The sequence below is a fragment of the Chiloscyllium punctatum genome, chromosome 37 (assembly GCF_047496795.1).
Source record: "Chiloscyllium punctatum isolate Juve2018m chromosome 37, sChiPun1.3, whole genome shotgun sequence".
NCBI lineage: Eukaryota > Metazoa > Chordata > Chondrichthyes > Orectolobiformes > Hemiscylliidae > Chiloscyllium > Chiloscyllium punctatum.
In genome coordinates this window covers 30,602,395-30,629,686 of record NC_092775.1, presented here as the reverse complement: position 1 = coordinate 30,629,686, position 27,292 = coordinate 30,602,395, and the positions used below count along the sequence as shown (strand labels likewise).

General features: G+C 38.2%; 1 protein-coding gene across 2 annotated transcripts in view; it reads right to left on the bottom strand.

Annotated features, from left to right (window-relative positions):
* Positions 1-27,292, bottom strand: part of nfatc2a (nuclear factor of activated T cells 2a) — a 146,675-nt gene that overhangs the window by 26,650 nt on the left and 92,733 nt on the right. Inside the window, exon 10 of one of the 2 annotated variants that reach the window (XM_072556530.1) lies at positions 9,395-9,438. The exons of the other annotated variant lie outside the window; for it this stretch is intronic. Coding sequence (XP_072412631.1) covers positions 9,395-9,438 — 44 coding nt within the window. The remainder of the gene's footprint in view (positions 1-9,394; positions 9,439-27,292) is intronic. 2 annotated transcript variants of the gene reach the window in all.

Here is a 27,292-nt window from a genome sequence, read left to right as displayed (position 1 = left end):
AGCTTAGAAAAATGTGTTGACATTAACCTGACCCCAACTGACAAAATTAAAGCATGCACAAACAAAATAATTTCAAATCATTAGAAGCAATATAAAAAAGAACTGGCAACCTTGGCAGCCATTGAATTCACAACATAATCACTTCTTACCTTGTGCTGAACAGAACAAATTGGTATTTGTGCAGAAATCTTCTGAAAGAATGCCTTCTGTTAGCAAAATATTATTCAAACAAAATAAACACTCAGTTGGTCAGAGGCACTGACTTGGCCAATGAGCAAAACTGCACCTTTCAAATCAGCTCACATTCAACTTGAAATCATTCTTTTCCACAATATCCAAGTATCAAAGCAGCATTTGATTATTTATTAGGATTAATCCTGTTTCATTTCAAATAAAAGCTGCCAATGTATCTGGAATTAACAACAGCAATGATATATAGATTGGACGAGCCACATAAATGCTGTGGCTTCAAGAGCAGATCAGAAGCTGACAATTCTGCAATGCATGACTTAGCTTCTTACTCCCCAAAGCCTGTCCACCACCAAGAGGGCAGAATTTGGGAGCGTCATGGAATACTCTCCATTTGCATGGCTGAATGCAGCTCCAACAGCATTCATGAAGTTTGACACAATCTAGGAAAATGCCATCAGATTGGCACCCCATCTACCACCATAAACATCCGTTCCACCACCACGGGTTCACAGTGGTTATGCTGTGTACCATCAATAAGACACAGAGCAGCAATTTTTTGGCAACATCTTCCACACCCATGATCCTTATCAACTAGAAGAATAAGGAGAACAGGCACACGAGAACAATCCTAACTGCAAGTTCTCTTCCATGGAGCACACTACTCTGACTTCAAACTAGATCACTGTTTCATATTATTTGCTGAGTTGAAATTCTGCAAATCACTAAGTAGCAACACGGTGAGCGAACCTACACCACAAGGACAACAGCATTTCACGAAGGTTCACTACCACTTCAACGGCATTTGGAAATGAGCAATAAACATTGGGTTTGGCAGTGATACACAAGTACCATGAAGGAATTAAAGGCTGACTTGCATTTTTATCAAATCCAAAATAACAATGGTTCAAAGGCAAGATAAAAAGTACAGGATTTATGGACTAAATTGGAAGAAAGTTCCATTTTGCAGAAGCAAAGCTGCCTAAGCACTCTGCCACTGGAAGTGGAGCAGAAAGGCAGGAAGTCAGAGTTAATAATTAAAGGAATGTGTAGGCATGTAGAATTAGAGGAAGTTGCAAATATATTGGCAAGGTCAGTGGGAGGAAGGTCATGGCTATGTAGCGACTTACAAAGGGATGTTTAAAGTCAGCATGTTGAGGTCCAAGGGAGTTTTTCAACACAGGATTCATAGTTAAACAAAACTTAGTTTGGATAGATGTGTTAGAGTTAGCAGTAAGTTGTCCACCTCATTATATGTCTCAAGTAATTGATGGCCTTGGCGGGAATGTTAATCCTTGTATTTGTGTTCTCTCGATATTCCAGCATAAGCAGCTGAAAAGTTTAACTTCAAAATATCCTGCAGTTATTTCATTGCACATACAAAGTTCTCAACTGACCAAAAAAAAGACTTTGTTTTACAAAGCGCTTTCACTTCTTAGAAATACAGGAAGTTTGTGAAAGTGCTCTTCTAAATCCAATGGACGTCAGAAAGTGCAAAATTTTCTATTCTTATTAGACGGCCTCCTTCAATTTGTAGTATAGTCTGATGTCTGAGCATGGAAGATAAATTTGTTTGGAAAACTTTTTTTTTCCTATTCTTAAATATTATTGAGGTGATTTCTGCCTATCACAATTTCTACCATGTTAAAATTGAATGTCAGACAAAGGAAATAGCTGTCTGAACAAACAGCCATGTATGGAGTTTAATTAGTGAGTAGGTACTTTTCATTTATTAGTTTTCGGCTGGTAGTGTAATCTACTAGGGTTTGCACTTTGAATGTTCTAATAGTTTCATTCGCATATCTTCTTGCCTTTGTTAATGTGGCACAGCATTTGTGGTATAGGTGAGATTAGGCTTGTTATGTCTTTTGCAACCAAAACTGAACTGAACTACAACAACAAAATGAAGCGGGCACTCCATCCTTAATGCAAGTACAGCTTTATTCCATTCATTTGACAAGAGTTGCTTTATTATATTTTCTCTATTACTCTCTTTTTATTACACTATTACCTTATACCGCTCACCTAAACGCCATTCATTATAGTATTATTTAACACACTCACCTCACTATGACAATTGATGCATCATTTTATCAATACTTCACTCATACTGCTACACAATACTAAACTAATTTTACTTTAACACATTATTCTTTACTTTCATACAACTAACTTGGTTTGAAATTAAGTTTAAAATAAATCTGAGTCCATAAAGAATTGCCCATGCATTAAAAACATCTTTTTATGTTTGAACTCAATTTGGAAATACATCAGCTTTGAATAATAGTCATAAACACAGGAACAAAAGCAACATTTTAAAATCATTATCAGGATGTGATTTTCTTTTTAGAGCAGAAAGATGATTAAGTTCTGTCTAGAAGATTGACCTCAACTCAATTCAGCCCCCAGTGAGTGGGAAAACAGGCATTTTGCAATGTTTAAGGCATTGCAATGGTTTCCTGAGCAAGGTATGAAACTGATACAGTTTGAGGTTGACAAAAAAGTACCCTGCTGAATGAAAAATTTCAATATGAATAATAATAGGTATTACACATTAAAAATCCCCTAAAATCAATACTGCATAGTAGACATGTGTATATAATTTGATACTCTTTTAAAACTCTTTTTATATACGAAGCTAATGCACATAAATCAAAGGTTTAAACACAGACTGTCAGCACCCAAGGAATCTATTTGTCTGTGCACCTTAATCCAAAATATACTTACAAATATTGCAGTAACATCTTTTGGAGAGGTAAAAAAGAGTATATATTTAAGAAAAAAACATTTAGGGATATAAATATTCAGAGAGAGTGAAAGGTTCAAATACTGGAAGTAAGTGAGGACTGCAGATGCTGGATGAAGTACTTATGCCTGAAACGTCGGATGCTGCCTGACCTGCTGTGCTTTTCCAGTGTCACACTTTTCGACTTTAAAGGTTCAAATACTTCAGGATAGGGAGTCCAAAATAGATGGCATAGGTTTAAGGTGATAGGGGACCAAAGGGGTAACATTTGCATGCAGAAGGTGGTGCATGAATGGAATGAGTTGCCAGAGGAAGTGATGGAGGCTGGTACAATTACAGCATTTTAAAAGGCGTCTGGATGGGTTCATGAACAGGAAGGGTTTAGAGGGATATGGGCAAAATGCTGGTAAATGGGATTAAATTAATTAAGGATATCTGGTCAACATGGACAAGTGGGGTAGAAGGTTCCATGCTATACAACTCAATGACTCTATAATTTACAGGTGCAAGTCAATAAAGCCACAAAAGATCCTACAGCATTTGGGTTTTATAAAAAGAAGCATAGGACACAAGGAAAAAGAAGAAATACATTTGTATAAACTATGAGCTAAGTTTGCAGCTGGAGTACCAGCTGTAGAAAGATCGTAAAGGTGTTTAAACAACATTGGCCAAGATGATGCCATGGATAAGAAACTAGTTATCACAAAAGACTTAAAATACAGGAACTACTTCCATTGCAACGAAGAAGGTAAAGAGGATATTTTCAATGTCTTCTGATTTGAGTGTCATTGATGAGGAATAATCAAAGAGAGGAGTAAGATGAGGAGAAATGTATTCACGAAATATATTGTTCGTGCATTTAATTCTTAGCCATAATGGGTGATTCAGACAGAGACCATTGCAACCTTTCAAAGAAAGTTGGATATTTAAGCAGTGGAAGATAAACGACAATGAAAAGAGAGCTGAGCAATGGGATTAGTTTTGGATTGATTTGCCAAAAGGTTAACATAGAGACATGCAACAAGTGGACCTCTTTGGTGCTATAAACCGCTACGTTTCTATGTCCTAAAGCTATTAAATTTACTCTATGTTTTCTCATCCCATCACCTTCATTCATAATAATTGACATTTTATAATTACTGCAGATTGCTAACAATTTAGGAATATGCACTATTTCTAACACAAATGTACACTTAACATGAGCTGCACTGTGACAAAGTTCATCCCATCTACTACTATTTTGAATGTAACAATTAAGATTGATACACAGCAAATAATAATAACATATAGAGGAAGATAATAATATAACAACTACATTCTCTAAATTGTTATTTACTTCATTTCATTTTCTGTCATTAGTAACACTATAAAATTCACAATACTATTAATTCTGTTAACTTCACTGTTAACAGTAATGTACCATACAGAATCTGATATGTCCTGGTGTTCGAATTTGCTGTACCAAAAAAAAGACTGATGACTCTTCAGCCATATTCACAAACCGTGATGCCCCCATGGTATGTATGATTCTAGCAAATTAGATAGGTATAATAAAAGAGAGAGGGTAAACATATTTAGACATAAAATTGGTTGCATTTTTAGATTATGCAACATTGACATTTTCATATATGTAAAGAGCTTAATTGAAGTGAAGTTTCTGTGCCACTAATTTCTTTCAAAATACTGGGACAGCCAGAATAAATATGATATTACATTGCATAAGGGGATAAAGAGAAGCTGAGTGTATACTTATTTGCATTTAAAGATTGTTAAGTTTGAATTTTCTTAGCATGGGAATAAAGAACATAATATGTTCCGTAACAGATGATGAACACATCTCCTCTGTATCAAAAATTCTATTAAAATACTGGTCTATTTTATTAGATATGTATTAATTATTTTAAATGTTAGGAGAGCATATTTATATTTCTCTATGGATGGATATGAAGCTCTTATTATCAGCCTCTGTTTGCATCACTACCTTGGGGGGCTAAGTTTCTATTCTGAAATATAATCACATTTGCTGTGATCTATTGTATATTTACAATGCAAACAAATCTGTTAAATGTGGAGGTTGTATCTCCAGCACCTTTCCTGTAAGTTTTTCATAGGAATTGCAGCCATTTTGATCACAAATCCACATAATATTGTAAAAACTGCACAACCCGTACAACTTCATACTCACACAATCGAATCTCATGTGTTGAAAATCCATTTTATGTCAATGTTACAGTGAATGAACGTTCGCATTGCAATTTTGTTTGCAGTAACATTAGATTCCATCCTTGGCATTGTAGCATTTTTTTTTCCCCCATGAGCTAATCAAATAATATCCCAAATGATGATAATGTTGTCAGACTTTCACTCTACCCTGAATGGGTGGAAGAGAATTAAATTCCAAAAATTTGAAACCCATTTAACTGCAAGAATTCAGGTTTGAATGCAGCAACCTGTAAGAGATTTGGGAACAGGTGGTGGCAAAGGGATTAAGGATGGTGGCCTGCAATCGGATAGTATGTGAAAACAGTTATCAAACATTGTATGTCTCCAATTTGCAGCAGGTTTAAAAGGCTGCCAGCTGAGTTTGCCAAAACATAGCAGCTGAGTGAAGCTCAGAGAAGTAAGAATGATTACTACCCCTTGCCTCACACCCCAACCTAACTAACTTGCTGAGATCAACACTCCCTCTGCATAATCAAGCAATCTCACTGCAATCCCTTGCACCACTCCTCACAGAGGGCCTGCTGACTGACTGACTGACAAACACATCTCCTACTAGAACTTGCCCCTCTGTGATTATGTCTTCCTCTACCATCCCATGATGCCTTTGCCTCCCTTCTTCCTGCTGATTGGCTGTGACCTTCAGCACATGCTTCCTGCTCTAGCCAGGAAGCCTCAGAATCTGGATGATTGACAGCAGGGAAATAGAAAGAGAAAAAGTCAAAAGAGGTCATGTCAGTAAATTTGTCAGGATATTATGGCACTGCATTTCTAGCATACCTGGTCACTGTAACACATCCAACTTCCATCCCAGTTTCCTTCTTACAAATATCAGGGCCTACATAATGTAGCTTTGGCATTCCCCACCCTAAAAGCATCAAAACTGAGGGGTTTTTTTGTGTTACCATTTGACTGTGAAACCATACAGCAATGTCAAACTCGTGGGTGGTGTTTGCATGCTTTCAGGTACTCTGCGACATTCGTTACTGTGCGTCAGTTGCTGTGGTTTGAAAACTTTCCAGCATGGGGCGAAACGCTGACAGTGCATTCATAACATTGACTGAATATCTGTCTTGCTATCACCAGCCCTACTGAACAGAATCCTTTCCTTTGAATGGATTTTGCTGATTGCCACATAACCCCAGTTTAAAATGCAAAAGATATTTTTCCCAATATTTTCAGTCATTTCTGATCAGTGAAATCAGAGCAGACTGGGTTAAACATTTCATCTGAAAACAGCTTCTATCTTTCCCTTCATACAGCACTTAGGTGTCAGTACTGGTTCTGAATTCAAGTTCCTGGCGTGGGATTTGACCCACAACAAAAAGGTGAAAGTGCTACTTCTGAAGGAAGGCTCAAATTAGTTTCTCTGTCTCCTGCAGTTTCATTTACTGATTGCTTCATCAGGCCTTTATAATGCTGTAACAAAACTGATGATTCCTGTGGTCCTGAATGAAAAGATCTCAGTAAACATTAGTAACTTGATGGAACAGTGAGGAAGATTTCCTCTGTGATGCGTTTAAAGGCAGATTTACCAATTTCCAAGTAGAATCATGGAATGCCCCCCCCCCCCCCCCCTTTCTGTGCTGTAACCTTTCAGCCTGTTGTGTATTTTCCAGCTCTCTGCAGAAAAGTTCACCTAATCCCACCCCCTGCCTCTCCTAAAGTCATGCTTTTTTAAATTTTTCTAGTAAATGTCCAATTTTCTTTTAAAAGCCATAACTGGACCTTCCTCTATCACAGTCTCAGGCAATGCATTCCAGATCCTAACTTCTCAGCACACAAAAACATTTGTCCTCACATTGCTGTTGCTTCTTTTTCCACAATTGTTTAACAGTTCAGAGGAAACCTTTCTCTGTTCTTCACTTTAAACTGCTTCAGTATTCTGATATTCTGAATGGCTTCCAACAGAAAAGAAAATCACACATTTCAAAACTAAATAACTTAACATTAATGTACCTTTTATACTAGATAAACTGAAAGACACCAGGAATCTCATTGTTAAAAGTTCAACCATTGTGGAGCTACCAGCTTCCGATTGTCTGCCTGTGGTAGGGCTGTCAGATCCAGCAGAGTTCGGTATAAGTGCTTACACATATGTGCAGAACATTCACATCCACCAGTTAAATATACTGAGCACAGACGCAACAGGACACACACTCTCTGAACACTTAAATAAACTCTGGTTGACATTACACAGAGAAATTTCCCTATGCAACTTTCTGAGCATAAATAAATGTATTTAAGGGCTGCATGCAAGGAACTTGCATGTGTATTCCCCACCATTTTCCATCTATTCACTTTGATTAAAAACTGTGGTGTCACACAACTTGATATGCCCACCTTGCAAAAGAGTCCCATGCCAGGAAATGGACAAAATCCAGAAGAGGTCTCATTGTGTTCATCAAACCTTTTGCAAACGCAGCTTGTTATCATGATGGAGTCATCCTCCATGCCTTGTGAAAGCCATGAGTGAGACTGCCTTCTCTAGGTGACCTCACTATGTTCTCCAGTGCTGTCTGCCCAGGTGCAGCCTTGGAGATATACTGCAACATCACATCCTGACTGACAAACACATGACCCTCACAGATTTTGCCTTGCTGTATCTAATAACTTCAAAAAAATGTCAACCTGGTTAATATAGTACATTTAGTTAAAAGATGCAGTTTTACCAAAAAGGTGGACACTTGCTGGCTTTTTAAGAATTACTTGTGCCCTGTTCCCAGCACATCCCTGCTGCACTGATGCAAATTTTCCATTTTCCATAACCCATCAAGGAAATGGCAATCTTTTTTACATTTAAAAAATTGCAAATTGGAAAATATTTGTCGTACAGAAAAGGGTCATGTTCCTCCTCTTACAGCACCTGAAATACAATCAGTAGTTTAATTTGTTTTTGCAGCTCGCCAGGCCAATGAGAGTTATCGTCATATAAAAACATTTCTGTCATTGTCAAACATTGACATCTGAGTAAGAATTCCGAAAACACACTTCCAGAACCAAGGGACATTTTTACTTCATTCAGAATGTCACTGTACAAACAAACAAGATTAGATAAGCTTGTGACCTTTTGGACACAGAAATTCCTGAGTAGTTTTTAGTGACTCATAGTGAAATGAGGAGCAAGGATGTGAGGCCGGTGGAATGTGGGTGGTATCAAGGAAAACATTCTATCACATGGCAACTCTGTACAATAACATTAACTTATCAGTCATGGAATGCAATACTAACAATAGACTGTGAACTAAATAGAGTTGCTATTTAATGTTTTCCCACTATTCTCAACAAAGCCCTTCCCTCAACTGGACATACATCACAAGTATTAGCACTGACAAAACAGAAATCCCAGTATGGCTTTCATTAAAGAATAAAACTCAAAAATTGCTGAATGTCAAAATCTGAGGGCTACCTGCAAATCAAACCCTCATTAGTTTTTCTTTAGTTGTTCCAGAGTTGAAGAAAATGATCAAAAGGTTTAAAGTTTGGCAGGCCAGTAAGTGAATAAGAAGTACAGTAGATAGCTGTGCACAGCAGTTTACAAGAGCTGTTTATAGAGGGGAAGCCTTATTAAGCAATACAACAATCTTCTGCAAAGTGGCCATGCGTGTTTAATTTTTCCAACAACTTTTGCCACTGTAAACGCTCTGTGTTTCAGAGATCAGACATTTTGGAGGCAAACAGCTGAAGATAGGAGGGGGTGGGGTGGGGTGGTAGTGGATCCTGCCAGATTGGCAAAGTTTCTCATGTGGAAAAGAATGCTCTCAAAGGTCCCCCTACAGAATAAGAGCAAGTCAAGCCAGCAAGCTCTGCCAGAAATAACAAACAAAACGGCTTTCCCCATCCTTCCCGAGCAGTCAGCACCAGAGTATTACAACGGTTGCCATAGAGCTTACTTTGCTATCATAACAAATTTGATATCTCCAGTTATAAAAGAGTGCACTGTATTTTGCAGACTCAAAAATTAAGTTTGTGTTGTTTTGTCAGAACTCCAGCTTATTTCTGTCTGGGTGCTATAGACAGGGACTCCCCACGTTAAAGCTCCAGTTTCTTTTCTTTTAGCTTGCATAAGCTACTTTTGCATTCTTTTAAAATTTTCTCACACATAACTTACCCTGAATATAATCTGGTCTCCATTCAATGCTCATTTTTCTACAATACATTATAAAAAGTATATCCCACTTGCTTTGCCTTTGTCGGCCATAATTCAAAGCTGTCAGGAATTAAATCTTCTCTACATACCTTATTAAAGTGTTCCAGCCTTTGGAAGAAGTCCCATGTAGTTTCTGTAAAAAAAACTCAGTTTCACTGGTGCAACTTAGTTTGGTAGGCCCTCAATTAAAAATGTGGTTGATTTCTATAATACTACAATAACTTTCTTTACTAACTACCCTGATAGCAATTTATCTATTATGACAAGGCTGGAATATCTAAAGGACAATAATTTTCCATCTGGCCCATCAAGGACAATTAAAAAGGAGCTTTTTCTTTCAAATCTATCCATGATTATAACGTACATACTCAAACTGTATTAAACACACTACCATTTACAACTAGAACTGTAAATTGGCACTGATTGATTTCTGAGCATGGACTGCACAGGACTGATTTAAAAGAATGAATTAAATACACTTGGCTGAACTAAATTCATTATTATGCATATTCTACCTTAACATTTAGATATATAAATTGTTAAGTCAACAGGATAAACTATTTCTAAATTGAAGTAGATGAAAGCAATGCATAAAAATTAAACAAGAAAAAAATTACAAGGACAGCAAAATCTAACAGCAATTACCATGACTATGGGATAAATGTTCTGTTGTTTCAATTTTAACGGCATTGCATCTTGATAACAGGAGCAGCAAAGATCATTCATCCCCTCAAACCTGTTCTATACTTCATTAAAACCTTGGATATTCTATATGTGATCTCCATTCATATGTTTTTGCCTCATATCACTTAAAAATCATTAATCCCTATGAAAATATAATTTGAACCAGAATTTATTACCTTTTAAGATAGAGTGTGCTGGAATTCCACTACACTATGTCTGGAAAAGCATCTTTTGATTTCTCTCCTATGTAACCTTTCTCTATCTTAACAATGTGTGTAAGTATTTTGGATTTGCTCACCAGAAGAAATAACTTCACTGCATGGAACTGATTAAATTTTGTTTTCATTTTGATTATCTCATCAGTGTACTTCTGGTATAATTCTGGGGGTGCAGTGCCTGAAACTAATTCCAGCTTAGTTTTGCCGAGGTTCTTTACAATTGACACCATGTATTCTAACCGTCTTGAGATAAAGACCAATGTCCCACTTCTTCTTTTACATCAATATGTGTTTTTTCGTGATTTGCATATTTGAATACCCAAATCCTTTTGCTTCTCCACAGCTCCAAGGCAATATCATTGAAAAAATTATTTCAATTCATATTGTTCCCATCAAAAAGTAATTATTTCCTACTTTATATTCCTGAGCTCCAATTGTCACAGTTTTGCCTGTTCACTTAATTTATTTGCCTTTGCAGATTCCTGCTCTTATCCACACAGGTTACAGTACCTTCTAACTCAGGACCATATTTTCATAGAAGTAGGGAGGCTCCATATACCTTTAAAAAGAGTGGACAGTGCAGAGATCAACATCCCATTCCCAATTAATCCATTTTTTGCCCTGGGGGAAAGAACTGGAGCCTGACTCACACAGTAGCGAGTGTTGTAAACATAGCAGGGCCATTTGAATTCAAACAGAGCTCATTTTGGCTGTTCCAACAATAGTAATCTGCAGTAGGAGAATCTTGATTTGGTGGTGTAGGTGGAAATACATTGGAAAGGCAGATAAGGTCTCTTTAAGTGTAATAATCTGAGAAATTTTAAAGACCCCTCTTTGTTAGACATAAAAATTGGCTAAAATGATCAATTAATGTTCAAAAACCACCATCTACTGGTCAGCCTTGATTGACAGGCCATCTGATGTAGGTTAGGAAAACATGACTACCTGTTCCTGCATTTCAATAGAGTTCTTTGAGATTTCCCATACTGCAATTTCCCTATTGCTTGCTCATGCTCATTAATAAGGTAACATGACAATTTGGTGGCCAGTCTTTGAATGAACACTGACTCCAAACAGGCAGAGGTAGGTATGGCATGAAGGGCTTTTTCCCAAAATGTCGATTTTCCTGCTCCTCAGATGCTGCCTGACCTGCTGTGCTTTGCCAGCACCACTCTAATCTTGACTGGGACAATGGGCTGAGAAGTGGCAGATGGAGTTTAATTCAGATAAATGCGAGGTGCTGCACTTTGGGAAAGCAAATCTTAGCAGGACTTATACACTTAATGGTAAGGTCCTAGGGAGTGTTGCTGAACAAACAGACCTTGGAGTGCAGGTTCATAGATCTTTGAAAGTGAAGTTGCTGATAGATAGGATAGTGAAGAAGGCATTTGGTATACATTCTTTTATTGGTCAGAGTACTGAGTACAGGACTTGGGAGGTCATATTGTAGCTGTACAAGACATTGGTTAGGCCACTGTTGGAATATTGCGTGCAATTCTGGTCTCCTTCCTATTGGAAAGATGTTGTGAAACTTGAAAGGGTTCAGAAAAGATTTACAAGGATGTTGCCAGGGTTGGAGGATCTTAGCTTCAGGGAGAGGCTGAACAGGCTGAGGCCGTTTTCCCTGGAGCGTCGGAGGCTGAGGGGTGACATTATACAGGTTTACAAAATTATGATGGGCATGGATAGGGTAAATAGGCAAAGTCTTTTCCCTGGGGTCGGGGAATCCAGAACTAGAGGGCATAAGTTTAGGGTGAGAGAGGAAAGATATAAAAGAGACCTAAGGGGCAACTTCTTCGCGCAGAGAGTGGTACGTGTATGGAATGAGCTGCCAGAGGAAGTGGTGGAGGGTGGTACCATTGCAACATTTAAGAGGCATTTGGATGGGTATATGAATAGGAAGGGTTTGAAGGGATATGGGCCAGGTGCTGGCAGGTGGGACTAGATTGGACTGGGATATCTGGTCGGCATGGAACACATGGACTGAAGGGTCTGTTTCCATACTGTATATCTCTATGACTCTATGACTTCCTCCAAACAGTTGATTCAGAATTAACAAGTTGTAACTGATGATTTCAAGGTCAATCTCAAGACATACAATTCAGTTGCAGGTTTTAGGATGAAATTTGAAAAATATCAGAAAATGTTCCTGGACAGCTTGTCAGGTCTTCACCAAAATGAGAAATCTGAAATTTCCCTGAAGATTTCATCTAAGAAGGATAAACTCTTCATGAACACAATATGGGCATTACGGAAAGAAATGAATTGATTCATCCTGGATACCTTGCAAAGGTTTCCTTCATCTGCAGGAAGAATGGAGGAAGACAGGGGGGTCAGACATAACCACTCCACATATATTTGGAGAGGAGGCCAGTAGAGGGGGAGGTGGATTCCATTGTCCCCATGAGTACAGGACATCTCTTCTTCTCAGAATCTCCAGTGCTACATCTGAAGACTTGCTCACTCTCTGTCTCAATTGCTGAGGCTCCCTGAAACCTGCCAATTTATTTCAGCCACTCTATAAAAGGGTATGTGAAGCCTCCATATATATATTTCTCTATGAAAATTGCTTCTAATTAGTAACTGAGTGCAAAATCCTTAGATGTTTGTTTTAGCACCTCCAGGCAAATCCAAATTATGGTAATTGGCAATTTAATCATTGGTTTAATGTCTACTTTTACCTTTTCAGCAATACAACATTCAAACTACTCAATAGCTCTAAATGAAACCAAGCAAAAAGGACTACAGAATGACAGCAATGTAAAGATGCTACCAATGTTCAGTTTTTGTGAAGGTAATTGGTAAGAAGACACAAACCTAGTCACTCCCCATTGAGCCGGTGAGTTTGTCCATTCAGTGTCTGAGCTATATATTCCAGGTATGTCATAGGTTTGATCCCTAATCTATGCTAATTTATTTTAAACTTTAGGTACGTATTGCAGCAAAGACACATCTCAGAGCACAACATACACTGAAGAATTCTGAAATGCAGTATCTGCTAATTTATGGCAAACCTGTTCGCTTGTCTTACCATTGCTATAACCAGACTCAGGATTACTTACTTACAGATAGGAAGTCAGCCAGGATATAATTTCTGATCATTAATTTATGGCCACCCCTTCTGTGGATTATTAGGATTATTCTGATAACTGAAACTTCACTAGGAAACACTGCATCAGTGAAAACACGTTAGTATTGAAAATGTGACAAAGTACAAACAACATCCTTAATATATCCTAGTCAATTCCTTCATGAGAATAGAACAGAAAGAAAGGGACCAAAATTGACAGATAAAATTCATTCTAAAGTATTCATGGAAGTTAGATATCATAATCAAAGCAAAATTGAGAACAGACACTATCATTATGAAATTATAAGTGAAGAAAATGATTGTCTATGGATCTAATTATAACAACTCAATAATAAAAAGAAAATTTAGAAGGAAATAATGAAAGTGCTGGCCAGAAATATTTTTTAGCAGCTTAGAGACATAAAGCAGCTGACATAACATTGTTTAATAAAAAGGTTGACCCATAAAGTCTAGCTTTGGCTTCAGGGAATATGATGAAGATTCTTAAGAGATGTACAATTCAAAGACATTTGGAAAACAAATGGGAACACAATCAGCGAAAATCAAAGTTTGAGGTAAATTAAGTCCAAAATATTGACAAAATCAGGCTTCCAATCTAAGTGTCAACAAAAATGCAATGATCATGACTGTTTAGATCTCCAACAGACCTTAGATGATACTTCAAAGGTAAATGATGAGAATTTTTTAAAAAGTTGAATAAATGGTTTAAAAGGTTTTTTTTAAACCATGTTATTAATGGGAGGTATTCCAAAAAGAATTTAAAGATTGACATAGGACATGAGGAACAGTAATGAGTGTTCTACTCTTTTACACATTGTGTGATAGTCTGACTTTCACTATCTGCATATTATGCATTTGTGTGGGTTGCACAACAATGCCACGAACCATATCACAGCTGGTAATTCCTGTCACTCAGTGATCACAGTCAGGTTTGCCATGATGGTTCTACCTGTAAGTGACACAGCACTGCTGCAGAAATACAGGCATTATGACAGCTGTTGGGATACTGACATTGACCTGCATGATTCTATAACTGTGATCACACAAGAGCTGTACATTGAAGAAGTGAAAGTCTTTTTGATTTCAGTACAGTCCAGAGGTGACATGCTGAACTTAGAAAGCAATGTGTGTACTTTCAGCATCTTAACCAGACATGCTTTGTCTGCTTCTTCCAGGTAAGAAACCAGATGCATAAATGCTCTTACTAGTCACCTTCACAGCCAATAGCAACTTGTCTTTAACATTCATTTGTGGGATATGAGTGTTTCTGGCTAGGCCAGCACTTGTTTGTGAATCCTAACTGCCCTTGAAAAGGTGACAGTTGTTGCAGTTGCTATACTTGTTGGGGTATAGGGATGTGCACATTACAATTAAGAAGGGAGTTCCAGGATTTTGCCTCAGTGACAGTAATGGAAAATCAATAAAGTTCCAAGTCAGGGTTGTTTGCGACGTGGAGGGAAATTTACAGGTGGTGGTGTGGTCTGTCCCCACCTGTGAGGTGGTAGTTACAGCTGCAATAAGTGACAGATATCTGCAAAAACATCCTTGCTGAAGTTCAGATGTCTCACATGTTGTTCCTCACTAAGGATCAGGTAGGACTAATGCCCCTTTTACACCCTGAACAGATATAGTCTCCTACTAAGAATCCTTCTCCTCATCAGATTAGAATCCCTACCATATGGGAACAGGCCCTTCAGCCCATACCAACCCTCCAGAGACTAATCCACCCAGACCCATTCCCTCACCCTATATTTACCCCTGACTAACACAACTACCACTATAGGTAATTTAGCATGGCCAAGTCACTTAACCTACACATCTTTGGATTGTGGGAGGAAACCCACATAGACACAGAGAGAATGTGCAAACTCCACACAGACAGTCACCCAAGGTGGGAATTGAACCCAGGTCCCTGGCGCTGTCAGGCAGCAATGCTAACCACTGACCAACCATGCCGCTTCTTTAAGCAGCTTGTCCCACACTGTGTGGTTGCTATTCCTTCCGTCAGTTATTTTTGTTTTAATCCAAGGGCAATGGCTATTAGTACACCAATATCTGTAAGTAATTGGTTTGTGCAAAAAGAGATAGCCAAAGCACTTGAGTACCTCCCACACCTTTTCTGTATACCTTTGCAACTTTATACGACCATAGAAAACAACAATCGCTTGTACACCTGTTACAATGACCAGAGGAAAATTAGCCATCAACAAACCTGAAGAAAGTTGATAAATCTTTTTAAATCCTTTCTGCTGCATGAAGGTTCAACTGTGCAAGATTAAGAGAGGGGTAGGTTTAAGGTTCAAAATTGCAACGTTGGCATCAAATCAGCACCTTACTGATATGATACCCTAATTCAAAGCAGATGCCATTTTGGTCTTACAATAGTACCCAATGCACCCACCATTCAGATCCCAATGTTGAAAATCACACAGCCAAACCTGACAGAGAGTGAAATGTAAAGTAGTTGGGAGTGATGTGTAACATATCATCTGACCTTGTTAGTGTAATGTTGCAACCAAGGCAGTAAACTGTATGGTATAATGTAAGTACTTCAGAATACTTGCCCAAGTAAACAATGTTTACAATATCTTAATTGAAAAGAACAGATAGAAAAAAAAATGCAACAATAAGAAACCCTTATAATATATTTAAAATTCTGTGGGAAATTGGAAAATGATTGTCTCCAAGTAATGTCTTAACAGATAATTGAAAGGGTTTCTAGCCTTGGGGATTTTACTTACACAAATATGTTGAAAGTACCAAGATCAAGGCATAACACCAAATTTTGGAAAAGGTGACATAGTGGCTCAGTGGTTAGCACTACTGCTTCACATCAGCAAGGAGGTAAGTTCAATTCCTGTGTCCTCCTGTATCTGTGCAGTTTTTCTCATTATGACGGGTAAATAGGCAAAGTCTTTTCCCTGGGGTTGGGGAGTCCAGAACTAGATGGCATAGATTTAGGGTGAGAGGGGAAAGATACAAAAGAGACCTAAGGGGCAACTTTTCACACAGTGGGTGGTACGGGTATGGAACGAGCTGCCAGAGGAAGTGGCGGAGGCTGGTACAATTGCAACATTTAAGAGGCATTTGGATGGGTATATGAATAGAAAGGGTTTGGAGGGATATGGGCCGGATGCTGGCAGGTGGGACTAGATTGGGTTGGGATATCTGGTCAGCATGGGTGGGTTGGACCGAAGGGTTCCATGCTGTACATGTCTATGACTCTATGACTCTATATGCAGGTTAGGTGGATTGGGCCATGCTAAATTTGCCCATAGCGTCCAGAGGTATGTAGGCTAGGTGCATTAGCCATGGGAAATGCAGGGTTTCGGGGAGGGAGGGGGATGTCTTTGAACGGCTAGTATGAGCTCAATGGGCCAAATTGCTTGCTTCCATTTTGTAGGGATGTTATGAAAATGCTGTTCACTGATGCCAGCAACTTGCAAAATGGAAGTAGAACTGAATAAGCTCTTTGAGTAGACGATGTTACATAAATCAAGTTCACAAAGTTTGATGAAATAAAGGCTCAATGAAGGGCATCTTCTACAGGAGATTACACAGAAATTGAATAAGTGCCTCTAATGCAATTACACTCATTTAAAAGTCCTTTCTGCAGCAAGATCAATTTGCCAATTATCAACATGGTGTAAGAAACAGAAGTAGAACTTTATAACATAAGTTTTAATGAAACTTTTTTAAAGAGAGTTAAAATAAGAAGGTAGTCTATAAAAATGACATCACCACCAGTCATCTGGGTTAAATGCAATTGAACTTCATCTGCATTTCTATATTCTTTTGTTTTCATTGCACCTATCACAGCTATTCAATTAAATGCTGCAGAAACCATGAACAAGAAAAATATTAATGGGAGAATTTTTCTGAACAAAACAATTCCATGGCACTCCTTTTTTTAACTAATACATCGGAATAATCTTTCACCAGGGCATTTCTGATTGGGTTTGCTACTCACGGGTGTATTTAATAAATTATAAATACAACAGGCTGCTATATTTTGAGTTTTCTGTACCAGAAATAATTGAATTACAAGGACACAAACTTCTAAAAATCTTTAAAAATGGTTGGCAACATTGCTGCATCCTTATATGAATGGTTATTGTGTTGGTTGCTTTTTCCTTGTGATTCAAATGAAAGTAAAAGGAATAATAAAATAATTCTTCTTAGTTAATTTTAGTTCGTAAAGATGTTTTGCTATTTACATTTCTGTAAGTGGAACTCCACAAAATGGCTTCAACTTATTTTTTAACTTCTTGATGGGATTTGGGCATCATTGGCAAGGCCAGCACTGTTTCCTGCTTTTGAGAGGGTAATGGTGAGTTTCTTTGTTGAATTACTCTGTTGCAGTTCTTATGCTCTTGACACATTAATAGTATGATTGGGGAGAGAGTTCCTGCATGTTGACTAATCAATGATGAAGAAGCAGTGAATTTATTTCTAAACCAGGATGACGTGATACTTCAAGATGAACTTGCTGGCAGTGTTGTTCCCATATGGCTACTGCCTTTTGCCTTCTAGGTGTGAGAGATCAAGTGCTTGGGAGGAAATCTTGTTAAAGAAGTCATGGTAATTTGCTGCAGTGAATCTTGTAAGTATAACACACTACAGCCTCAGTACACATTGTTTGATGACAACTGTATCACAAGAAGAACACATGTTGTAGTCCCAACTGCACTACAGCAAGGTAATATTTTTAACTTGCTCGTGAAGGATATAATAGCATTTCTAAGATGTAACAATGATCCCATGAGCAGTCGAATATCCAGCTACAGATTGCTACAAAGCTACAAACAATGTTGCTTATACAGTCAATGAGAAATCTGTTCAACCAGGTCCCACATAGCTACAAAAATTAACAAAACCATGACACAACTCCATGAAGATAACGTGGGAGAAGTGTAAGCAAATGCTGGCAAATACACAAAATGCTTCTCGTTCATTGAATTAGTGTCAGTCATTGCTACAACCAATTCCACAATGGCCAGTTTGACCACTGACGCTTTAGACAATGGAGCTTTCTGAAGGCTATCACTATAGCCAATGGGCTATCATTTATTTCTAGTCAGTGCATGGAGTTCAAGGTAAGGAATGAAATTCACCACCATCTGACATCATCATTCAATTGAATGGTGGCATTTAATAAGTAATAACTGGTAGACTGAGAGCAAGGAAGAGAGATTGTATTCACAATCCATTCGTGTGCTACTTCACAAATATCAATCCATCCCACATTCTCTGATGGAAATAGTCTGGCCAAATTTATGATTGATTGCAACTGCAATCTTCATTGGCAGGTGACTATTCTAACTCATCACCAGTATCCAATGGGAATATCAGAGTGAAAGCAAAAGATAATGCAAATTGGCTAGGTAAAGCAAAGATGTACTTCAACAAGTGAATGCAAGTAAGGAAACAATTATTTGAAATTGGAAATTGAGTTTGCAACAAATGGCCAAATTACAATCACAAGCTCATTATCATCTCAATCATTGGAACAAGGTAGATCAAGTATTTGTGCCATATTAACTCTTAACTGTTGGAGGATAACACAAAGTGGAGTGAAATGTTTGATAGCTGGCAAGTGAGGATATTTTGAAGACAGTGGTTTTGAGGGTATGATTCTTTTTCTTATATTTCCCTTCCTACAAATTAAACACCTTTCAAGGTTGACTCACAATGTTAAATTCATTTCTGGTGTAATGTTTGGCACTGTCTGGATTATTTGGTAAATTATATTCAAAAGCAGAATCAGGTTTGTGTGGAACATTACATTTTGAGTTTTCAAACACCAGATGGTTGGTGTTTTCAAACATCAGTGCAATCAGTACACTGCTAGCTGCGAACAATCAAAGGGACATGGTCTATTAGTCATTGAGACATATGAACCTAGCATCATATTTGCACTGAAATTCATATCCAATGTTACTCACTTGTGCAATATACAGAACTGCTTTGATTATAGTATCTTATTATGGGAGAATCCCACACATGTTTACTGAAGAATAGCAGTGTGAGACAGGTAGTTTCAACTGTTGCTCAGATTTATGAATGGTTTTGGTATTCCTTGTCTTGTCATCAAGGCGACATGGTGAATGGACGGCTAGTGGCTTACTCATAGGTTGCCAATAAGATTGGTTTTACAGCATATGGAACTGTTGGAATCCTAACATGTATATTAACCAGAGAACGCATCTGATGTGAGGTAAGTAGGCAACAATCTAAAAGACTGGTGGACCATATCAAAAACATATTCCTTTGGTTGTCTATAGCAGGCATCATGCAAACTGCTCATCCAGCCAGTTCTTGCAAATCTCAGATCATAGTGCCCAGCACCAGATGTGATTTTGCTATTGGACAACATTAATTAAATAATCCAGACTACACTAAGAATTACACCAGAAACCGGTTTAAGATTATCAGTCAGGCTCAAGGTGCATTTCATCTGTGTGTGCAAGAAGCTACATACATTCATGCATTAGACTCTTCTAGTCGGCGTACGGTATTTGTGTGTCCATGACACATTTTCACAGAGAGGGTTATAGAGACTGCTAATCTCTGCTGCATTCACCAGGACAACAATCTGACTAATCATAATTTACTTGCTGCTGTGAGGTTAATCAGCTAGATAGGATTGACCACTAACTGATCCAGCTAGATCTCCATGCCTACTAACCATGCAGCATAAATTGGTGATCCCTTTCAAAGTTTGGTTGCTTGCATCACCCTCTTGAAGAGTGTAAGACAAAAAGCTATAACTTTATGCTTTTTTTTAGCAATGTTTACATTAGTTAACTGTTTGGTGCTGTGTAGTTCCTTGATTGCTTATTGTGCTGTGCATCAAGCCTGTGGGTGACATTACAGAGGAACTGAAAGCAAGCAGTATAAGAGAGCAATTATTTTAAAAGCATTAAAATAAATCTGTTCACACATAGAATCTGGTGTGTCATTTATGAATGTATCTCTGGCACAATACAGCATCTTAATAAAACCTGGCAGATAAAATCCAACTGCCCAGGAAAGGCACATGGCAGTTTCAAGCCAAATAACCACAGCCACCCTAATCCAATGACCCTTCAGTCCAATGTTTATCAACCATATGCATGGAGGTTGAGGGTAACCAGACAGAATCCTATCTGAGTCTGACTTGACACCCACGTATTAGACGTCACCAAATACTGATTGCAAAAATGATTCCTGAATGATGTTTCTCCTGTTTGGTCCATAGACACATCCACTAATCACTGTGCCCCCTCCACATCTTGCTAATCTGGCCAGTATTAGTTAATTCAGTAGTGATCAAAAATCAAATGATTAATTTTTTAAGGTCTTCATAGCTTAGTGCATCTATGGTGCATCTACAGTCGAATCATGGAGGAGCCAAAACACAATCTTATTTTAAATGAAATACTGAATATATTTAAATATTTATTCACAGATTAGATACCTATTTTGAAAGATAGCCAACATAAACCCACAAAATGGGATGCTGCAGATTTTAATGAGCATGCTATTAAAATAAAACAGTGAGATTTAGCTTCTTCTGTACACATGCACTACCATCAAGTTCTATGAGATCATAAAACTGCAGGATCTACATAGTCAGCTTTACCACGAACGCTTTAGTGGAATCATAATGAGCTGTATAAACCTCTTTGTACAGTGCCAGATACAATATCACTTTGATCGTTAATCCAAGGAGAGGTGAAAATGGCATTTTTAGTATCAATCTGTGATTAATAGTTATGCGCAGAATATGCAAAAAGATTCCAATTTCTTTTCAAAAAAATTCCCAGCCAAATTATAAAAGTTATCAGATTAGCAATGTTAAGCGGACAGTTTTCAAAAAAACATTTCATATGCTGAAGTTATGAGGTTCCTGATTTGGAATCCACTGAATTTTCTTCATTAAAATGCACATATAAGTGTGTAAGGTGGAATATTATAAGGGTGAGCTACAGCGAGATGTGTGGCAAAATTGGCTGACATGTGTGGCAAGGCCCTTCTTAAGGCCGGGAACAAACTTAGACCGTCTTTTATGTTTTTACAAGTGACGTAATGAGATTCTCGTTAGGCAGTGGTGAGTTGCCAATTGATGGTGATTATTGCTTGTTAAATGCCTTGTTAACAGCTCAACTCACCTCATTAATATTCAGCTTCCCATTTTATCAAACTCTCCAAACAAGCCTGATGTTAGGAAACTACAGTAAGCATTTGGCAGATTCAGCTCACCACTTGCTATGAATGACTATCGCGTTGGCGACAGAGTCAGCAATATCTCAGGGCATGCTCCATGGGGATTAGGCACATGCATCCAATATCTGCCATCCTCCAAGGATTCTCACTGATCCTTGGAGGATGTCTGATCCATTTTATAGGATGTTTCTGCATTTCCATGCTGCATCTCAGGTTGCACTGACAACTATCATTGCAATGCTGCAGCAAGGATGCTACATACTCATAGACTGGACGGGACTGCAACTCCATCACAGTGAGTCAAGGGCAGCTCTGATAACATTCCAGGCCCTGTGGGGGTGGTCAGGATCAGGATCCTTTCCTTATAATTGGTGAAGAGGTGTCGGTCAGACAGCACACCATCCATATTGACTCTTTCTGCCCTGTTGTAGGCTGTTTTCGTCCTGGAATGAGGGAAAGGGTAGTATGGCAGGAGATGAAGGTGGATGGCACAGATATTATTGTTGGTGCAGGTGTGGAGTTGTCCCAAGTGAGAGAGTAGGCAGCTCAGAGGGCATACAGGCTTAGTGGTGACAGGGTGAGTTACAGCAATTGGGGACGATATTGCAGATTATAGCAAGAATTGGAGAGCTTGAACCTTGGTGCGTGGTGTGTAGAGTAGCAGAGTGAGTGTGAACTGTCAGATAAAATGGTGGAACTTAGCCTAGTGGACTGGAGAAGGGCAGTGACCTTTACCCTACAATGCTGGGCATTCCTACAAATGGTTGAGACTGGTTTAACCTGAATGACAACCTCAGAGCAGGCTGGCATGGTCTCCACTTTTGCTCCTGGTAGAGGAGAAAGCCTTGTGTCAGCATCAATCCCTCCAGCAGGACTTCAAGGACCCTAATCTCAAAGCGAAGCACTAATATCCCCAGTCTGCCATGTCGACAAACGTCAACAACTGTACAGGGTGGATTTGGACTGACAGTACTTGTCCAAGTACATAACAGGCATTTAAAGATTGCACAGTCACAGGTAATGGCATTAAATTCTGGGATATCTGCTTAGTGACGAACTGTTCCAGGAATTGTGTGCGATATGAAATTGGATGTGAGACACCATAGATGCATGGTAGTTAATTAATGAGGGTTTGGTAAGATATGGTAATAACAAACCCTCCAAAAAATTCAATGCAACTTGCACCTAGCCAAAAAAAATCTTACAAGCCTCTTATCTTGCAAATTAAATTTCAGAAATGACACAGAATTTACAGTCTGAAGTAAGCTGTTGAAATTTTTTGAGGCTTGATTTTCTCCTCAAGAGAAAGCACTATTCTATTTTGCAGGGATAGCATACCTTCTTTGTGTGGTTACAAAAAGAGGATGCAAGACTGCAGGATCTAAAGATTATCCCAATTCCCTCTCCTCCTCCCCAATGCAAACTATTCCAAGTACTTTTCTAACATCTGCAGTTATTCTGAGTACACACTGGGAAAATTCAATATACTTTACAATGAGCTCCTTAATTCTCTTTCAAAATGCTATAAAAATCAACAGTACATTTGAGACCAGAAGGAGCAATAAAATATAGAAATTGTAAAAATAAAAACTAACCAGCAGATTCCTGATACTGCTAAGTCAAAAAACTACAGAATTAATTTATGTGTTTGGCTTTATACTAAACTTGAAAAGAAATATGGTACAATACAACTTTGAATTAAGTATTTTTGAACAATCTCCCATCTACATAAAGTTTAAACAAAAAGCATCTGTAACAAAATTAAAGATTCCACCACAGCACTGCTAATTCATTGTGCATGTCTCTGAAGTAGGGAAGGGATTACTCTAAATAAAATAGAAAGGTCATTTTCTTCACAGCACTAACTCAATACATCTAATTCTCTTTATATGCCAAAAATAGGATCAATAGCTAATTCAGGAGATAAAATGGCATCTTCTAACTAGATAAAAGCTGTTTACTTGTCAAAGAGCTTTGAAGTTCCAAAGCACTGTATCCAGAATTATTCTTAAATTTAATTCATCATTTTCTTTACAATTCCATTTATTCACTCATTCACATGGCAGCAGTGGCTTCTCTAAATTATCATTGTAGATACACAGAAAAATGATGCTGCTGATGGAGGCCATTTGGCCCATCATATCTGAGCTCTCTGAAAGTAGGCTGTCCCATGCAAACCCACTTCCAAGTTCCTGGTTGGTACATCTGAAAATTATGGGAATCTAAATGCACATCTCAGTGTCGAAAAAGATGAATAAAGGTTTTCGGTTCTGTAATGCTCCCGGAAAATTAATTCCTGTGCTCTACAAATAAATTCTCCAAAACCACTTTTAATCTTGTGAACTAAAATGTCACAAGACCAAGAGAAAAAAATTAAAGTGAATGGAAGTTTATCATTAGAAATATTACGAAGTACAGTATTAGAAAAAAGTATTATGCTATCCTGTTAGGTAAAGCCCGAAAATCAAGGTTCAAAGTTATCTACCGCATCTATTCTGGTCTAAAAACACAGCCATCTAAATTAACATCTTCTTTGCTAAATCTTTTTCTGAATATCACAGTGATTAATTTCCAAGTTTTAATGCAAAAAATAGTGTTAATCTTCATTTTGTAAGATGATGGTTTGCATTATGCTGACCACCTGTGTGAAGTTCACCTGGTGTGTCAGGACCCTATTCTGGCATGACAGACTCTGGCACATTTGCTGCAATGAATTAGGAAGATGCATGCTAGTGTCTCTTTTCTCTGGGCCCTCTTCTCAGTTAGGCACCTCTTCGAAAGTCCTTCCACACAATAAGCCTCCAAGAGGTCATTGCTGTCAGCAACATTCTCCCAGTTGTCAGTGACAATGTCTTCAATCTTGACATCCTGTGAGCAGGTCTCCTTGAAGTGGAGGAATGCCCTGAGAAGTCTGGCTTTGTAAGCTCATAGTATGATATCCATTGTCAGACTGCTGTTCTTCTACACTTTCTTATTCAGCTTGGTGGATTAGAGCTGCACATTATCAATGTTGGTGGATGGCAGCTTGGCAACATCCTGGATCATGATATTTGTCTTTCTGATGCTGATGGTCAAAATATGTGAGGGAGTCTGTCCATTTGCATCCATTAGGTGTTCTTGAATATGTAATGTCAGTGCAGCAAGAGCAACCCTTTCGTGAGGAGCTGTTGACCCTTGGATCACAGGGAAGCAAAGCTGATCAACTTTTCTTTAGTTCTTGTATGCAATTATACACCTTTTTTAAATAAGCTGAAGGCACATGACAACAGCAAAACGCCAGAAGACAAGCCTGTTTGACCCACTGCAGGTCTCAAATGGTTCAGATTTTGCCCTGCCATATTGAGCTTACCAACCATGTTGCCACGGAAACAGGAGATTGCATTGAGCTGCCTAAGTGGGCAACCAATTTTCTCAGCTCATATGGTTGAATGCTTTGGGAAAACTGATGAAAGCCAATATAGAGTGGTCTTTTTTAAAATTATAGTTTATGAGATTTGGGTATGGCTCTGGCTAAGCTAAAATTTACTGCCAGTACTTAACTGTCCTGTAGAAGATGGTGGTGAGTTGCCATCTTGGACTGCTGAAATCCTTGGGGTGTAGGGATACTCACAGTGCTGTTAGGAAGGCAGCTGCACGGATTTGGAGAGATTTCTGTTGCAGCTGCCAGACTGATAACATTATGTAATTTCCAGATCTTCCAAATTCCAGTTCTGAAAAAACACTGATTTGATTTGATTTATTGATTGTCACATGTATCTTGTTAAAAAATACAGTGAAAAGTGCTGTACGGTGCCATCACTCTCCAACGCCATCTTAAAACACAGAATAATAAATCAAAACATAGAAGGTAGAGACAGAAAAATGAAGAAACAAAACAAGTGTCCAACTTCACAGTCGTTCTTGTTAAGTGTTCCATCATCAGCCATGGGCCTGGTGGCCAGGCCTGAGTCCCCTTCACCATGCGACTGCCGCTGGAATGAGTCACCACTCTTCGGCGCCACATTTGGCCAGACTTCACCAATGCTGCCGGGTTCTGTATCAGCCCAAACCTGACTCCTCTGCCCACCTCACCGATGTAGCTGATGATGCCATACCGGGTCTCACACAGGGCCCAAACTCACCATTGCTGCCCTGTCTACGAATCTGAGCTAGACACAGATGCTGCTGGGAACCCAAACTCACCTCTGACGCTGACGCCATAAGTCCATGCTGCTGGGCCCACTTGTCGCTGCCAATGCCATCGCCTTGATCAAGCTCTTCACCAAGAGGTAAGTAAAACAAAATAGAAGAGAAAAAGAAACAAGAGGAGAGAGGAAGAAAATGAAAAGAAACTAAAACAAACGCAGTAGGAGTGGACGAGTCCCCTCATGCTCTAAAGCCCTACTCCACCACCATCTTACTGGAATTCACTGTCACCAGGATTCAGAACAGCACTGGACAAAACTGCTTTCCAAAAACCCGTTAACATCAATGTAGAATTTGACTTGTGCAATCAGTCTACTAGTGATTTTTCTCTCCATCCCTCAACTTTCATTAAAGTTTGCATTTCCCTTAATGTGCTGTGTTTCAGACTTTGACCTGTCACAAAGGCTTCTCAGTTAAAAAAGTAAAGTTACAAAGAGCAGTGGAAAAATGTTCACAAGATGAAGGGAGCTAAGAATGACTAACTTTCTTAGCTTGTTTATTGTAAAGTTAATTGTAATGGCTTTCTACGCTAATGATGCATTCTCCTTTCACTCAAAATTCCTATCCATCACAAGGAGGAATTACACATGCAGAGCAAAGGTCAGCAACAATAGCGTGTGCTCACAAAACCAGTACTCAATATAAATATCTTCAAATAAAGTCTTATTAAGAACATAGTTAAACTATATTAAACTATATATTATCTCTTTCAAACTCACTGAAGTCATAACATCACATATACTGCAGATTTAAAGATGTCATTAACATTGGTAGGATTTGCATTAAGTCACAGAATTGTAGCAATGATACTCCTGAATAATAATTTGCCCACCATTATTTTTGATCACTACTGCTGCCAAAGTATTATCGACAATTATAAAAATAACTCTCACTTAACCAGTCAAAGTTACAAATTGCAAACTCATGGGAAGTGACAACTTATCCCTCTCAAAGGATTGCTTTTTTGAGACTTGATATTTTCTACTCAATGTAAATGGAGCTTCAACAAGTACTTGGGAGTGGTTCATTATAATAGAAGCTTTGTAGCAACAGAATGTGCTATAATGAGATTTGACTGTGGCATTATAATCCAACACATAAATAACAGGCTTACTGTTCACATAAGGTTTATATTTTGATCAATTGCATACATATGATCACCACGCTGTTTGAATCCTTTTTATTTCACAATAATAATGTTATATTGAACATGAGCAATTATAAACAAACTGGATATTATTCTGCATTATTATGGTTTTTAAATTTAGGTGATAGGTATTTGTTATGGGTATTAGGTTAATGTCATAATTATATACTTGACTATTTTCACTTGTTCCTGTTGTCCATTGGGTCCAATGGCGTTTGTTTTAGATTGTTTCATGGCTAGTAAAATTAACAAACTTAATTCAGCTGCTTATGACAAAATATGTTCTTTGAAGCTATTTATAAGTTATCAGTTTCAGCAACTGCCATATTTTATACACAAACTATATCTGCTAAATGCGATGGTTTATCCTGATTTCACATTTACCTTTGACAGAATTGTCCACACCTCCTTCAACATCTCTCCTCCGCTGATCAGCTCAATGGAATTGTTCTCT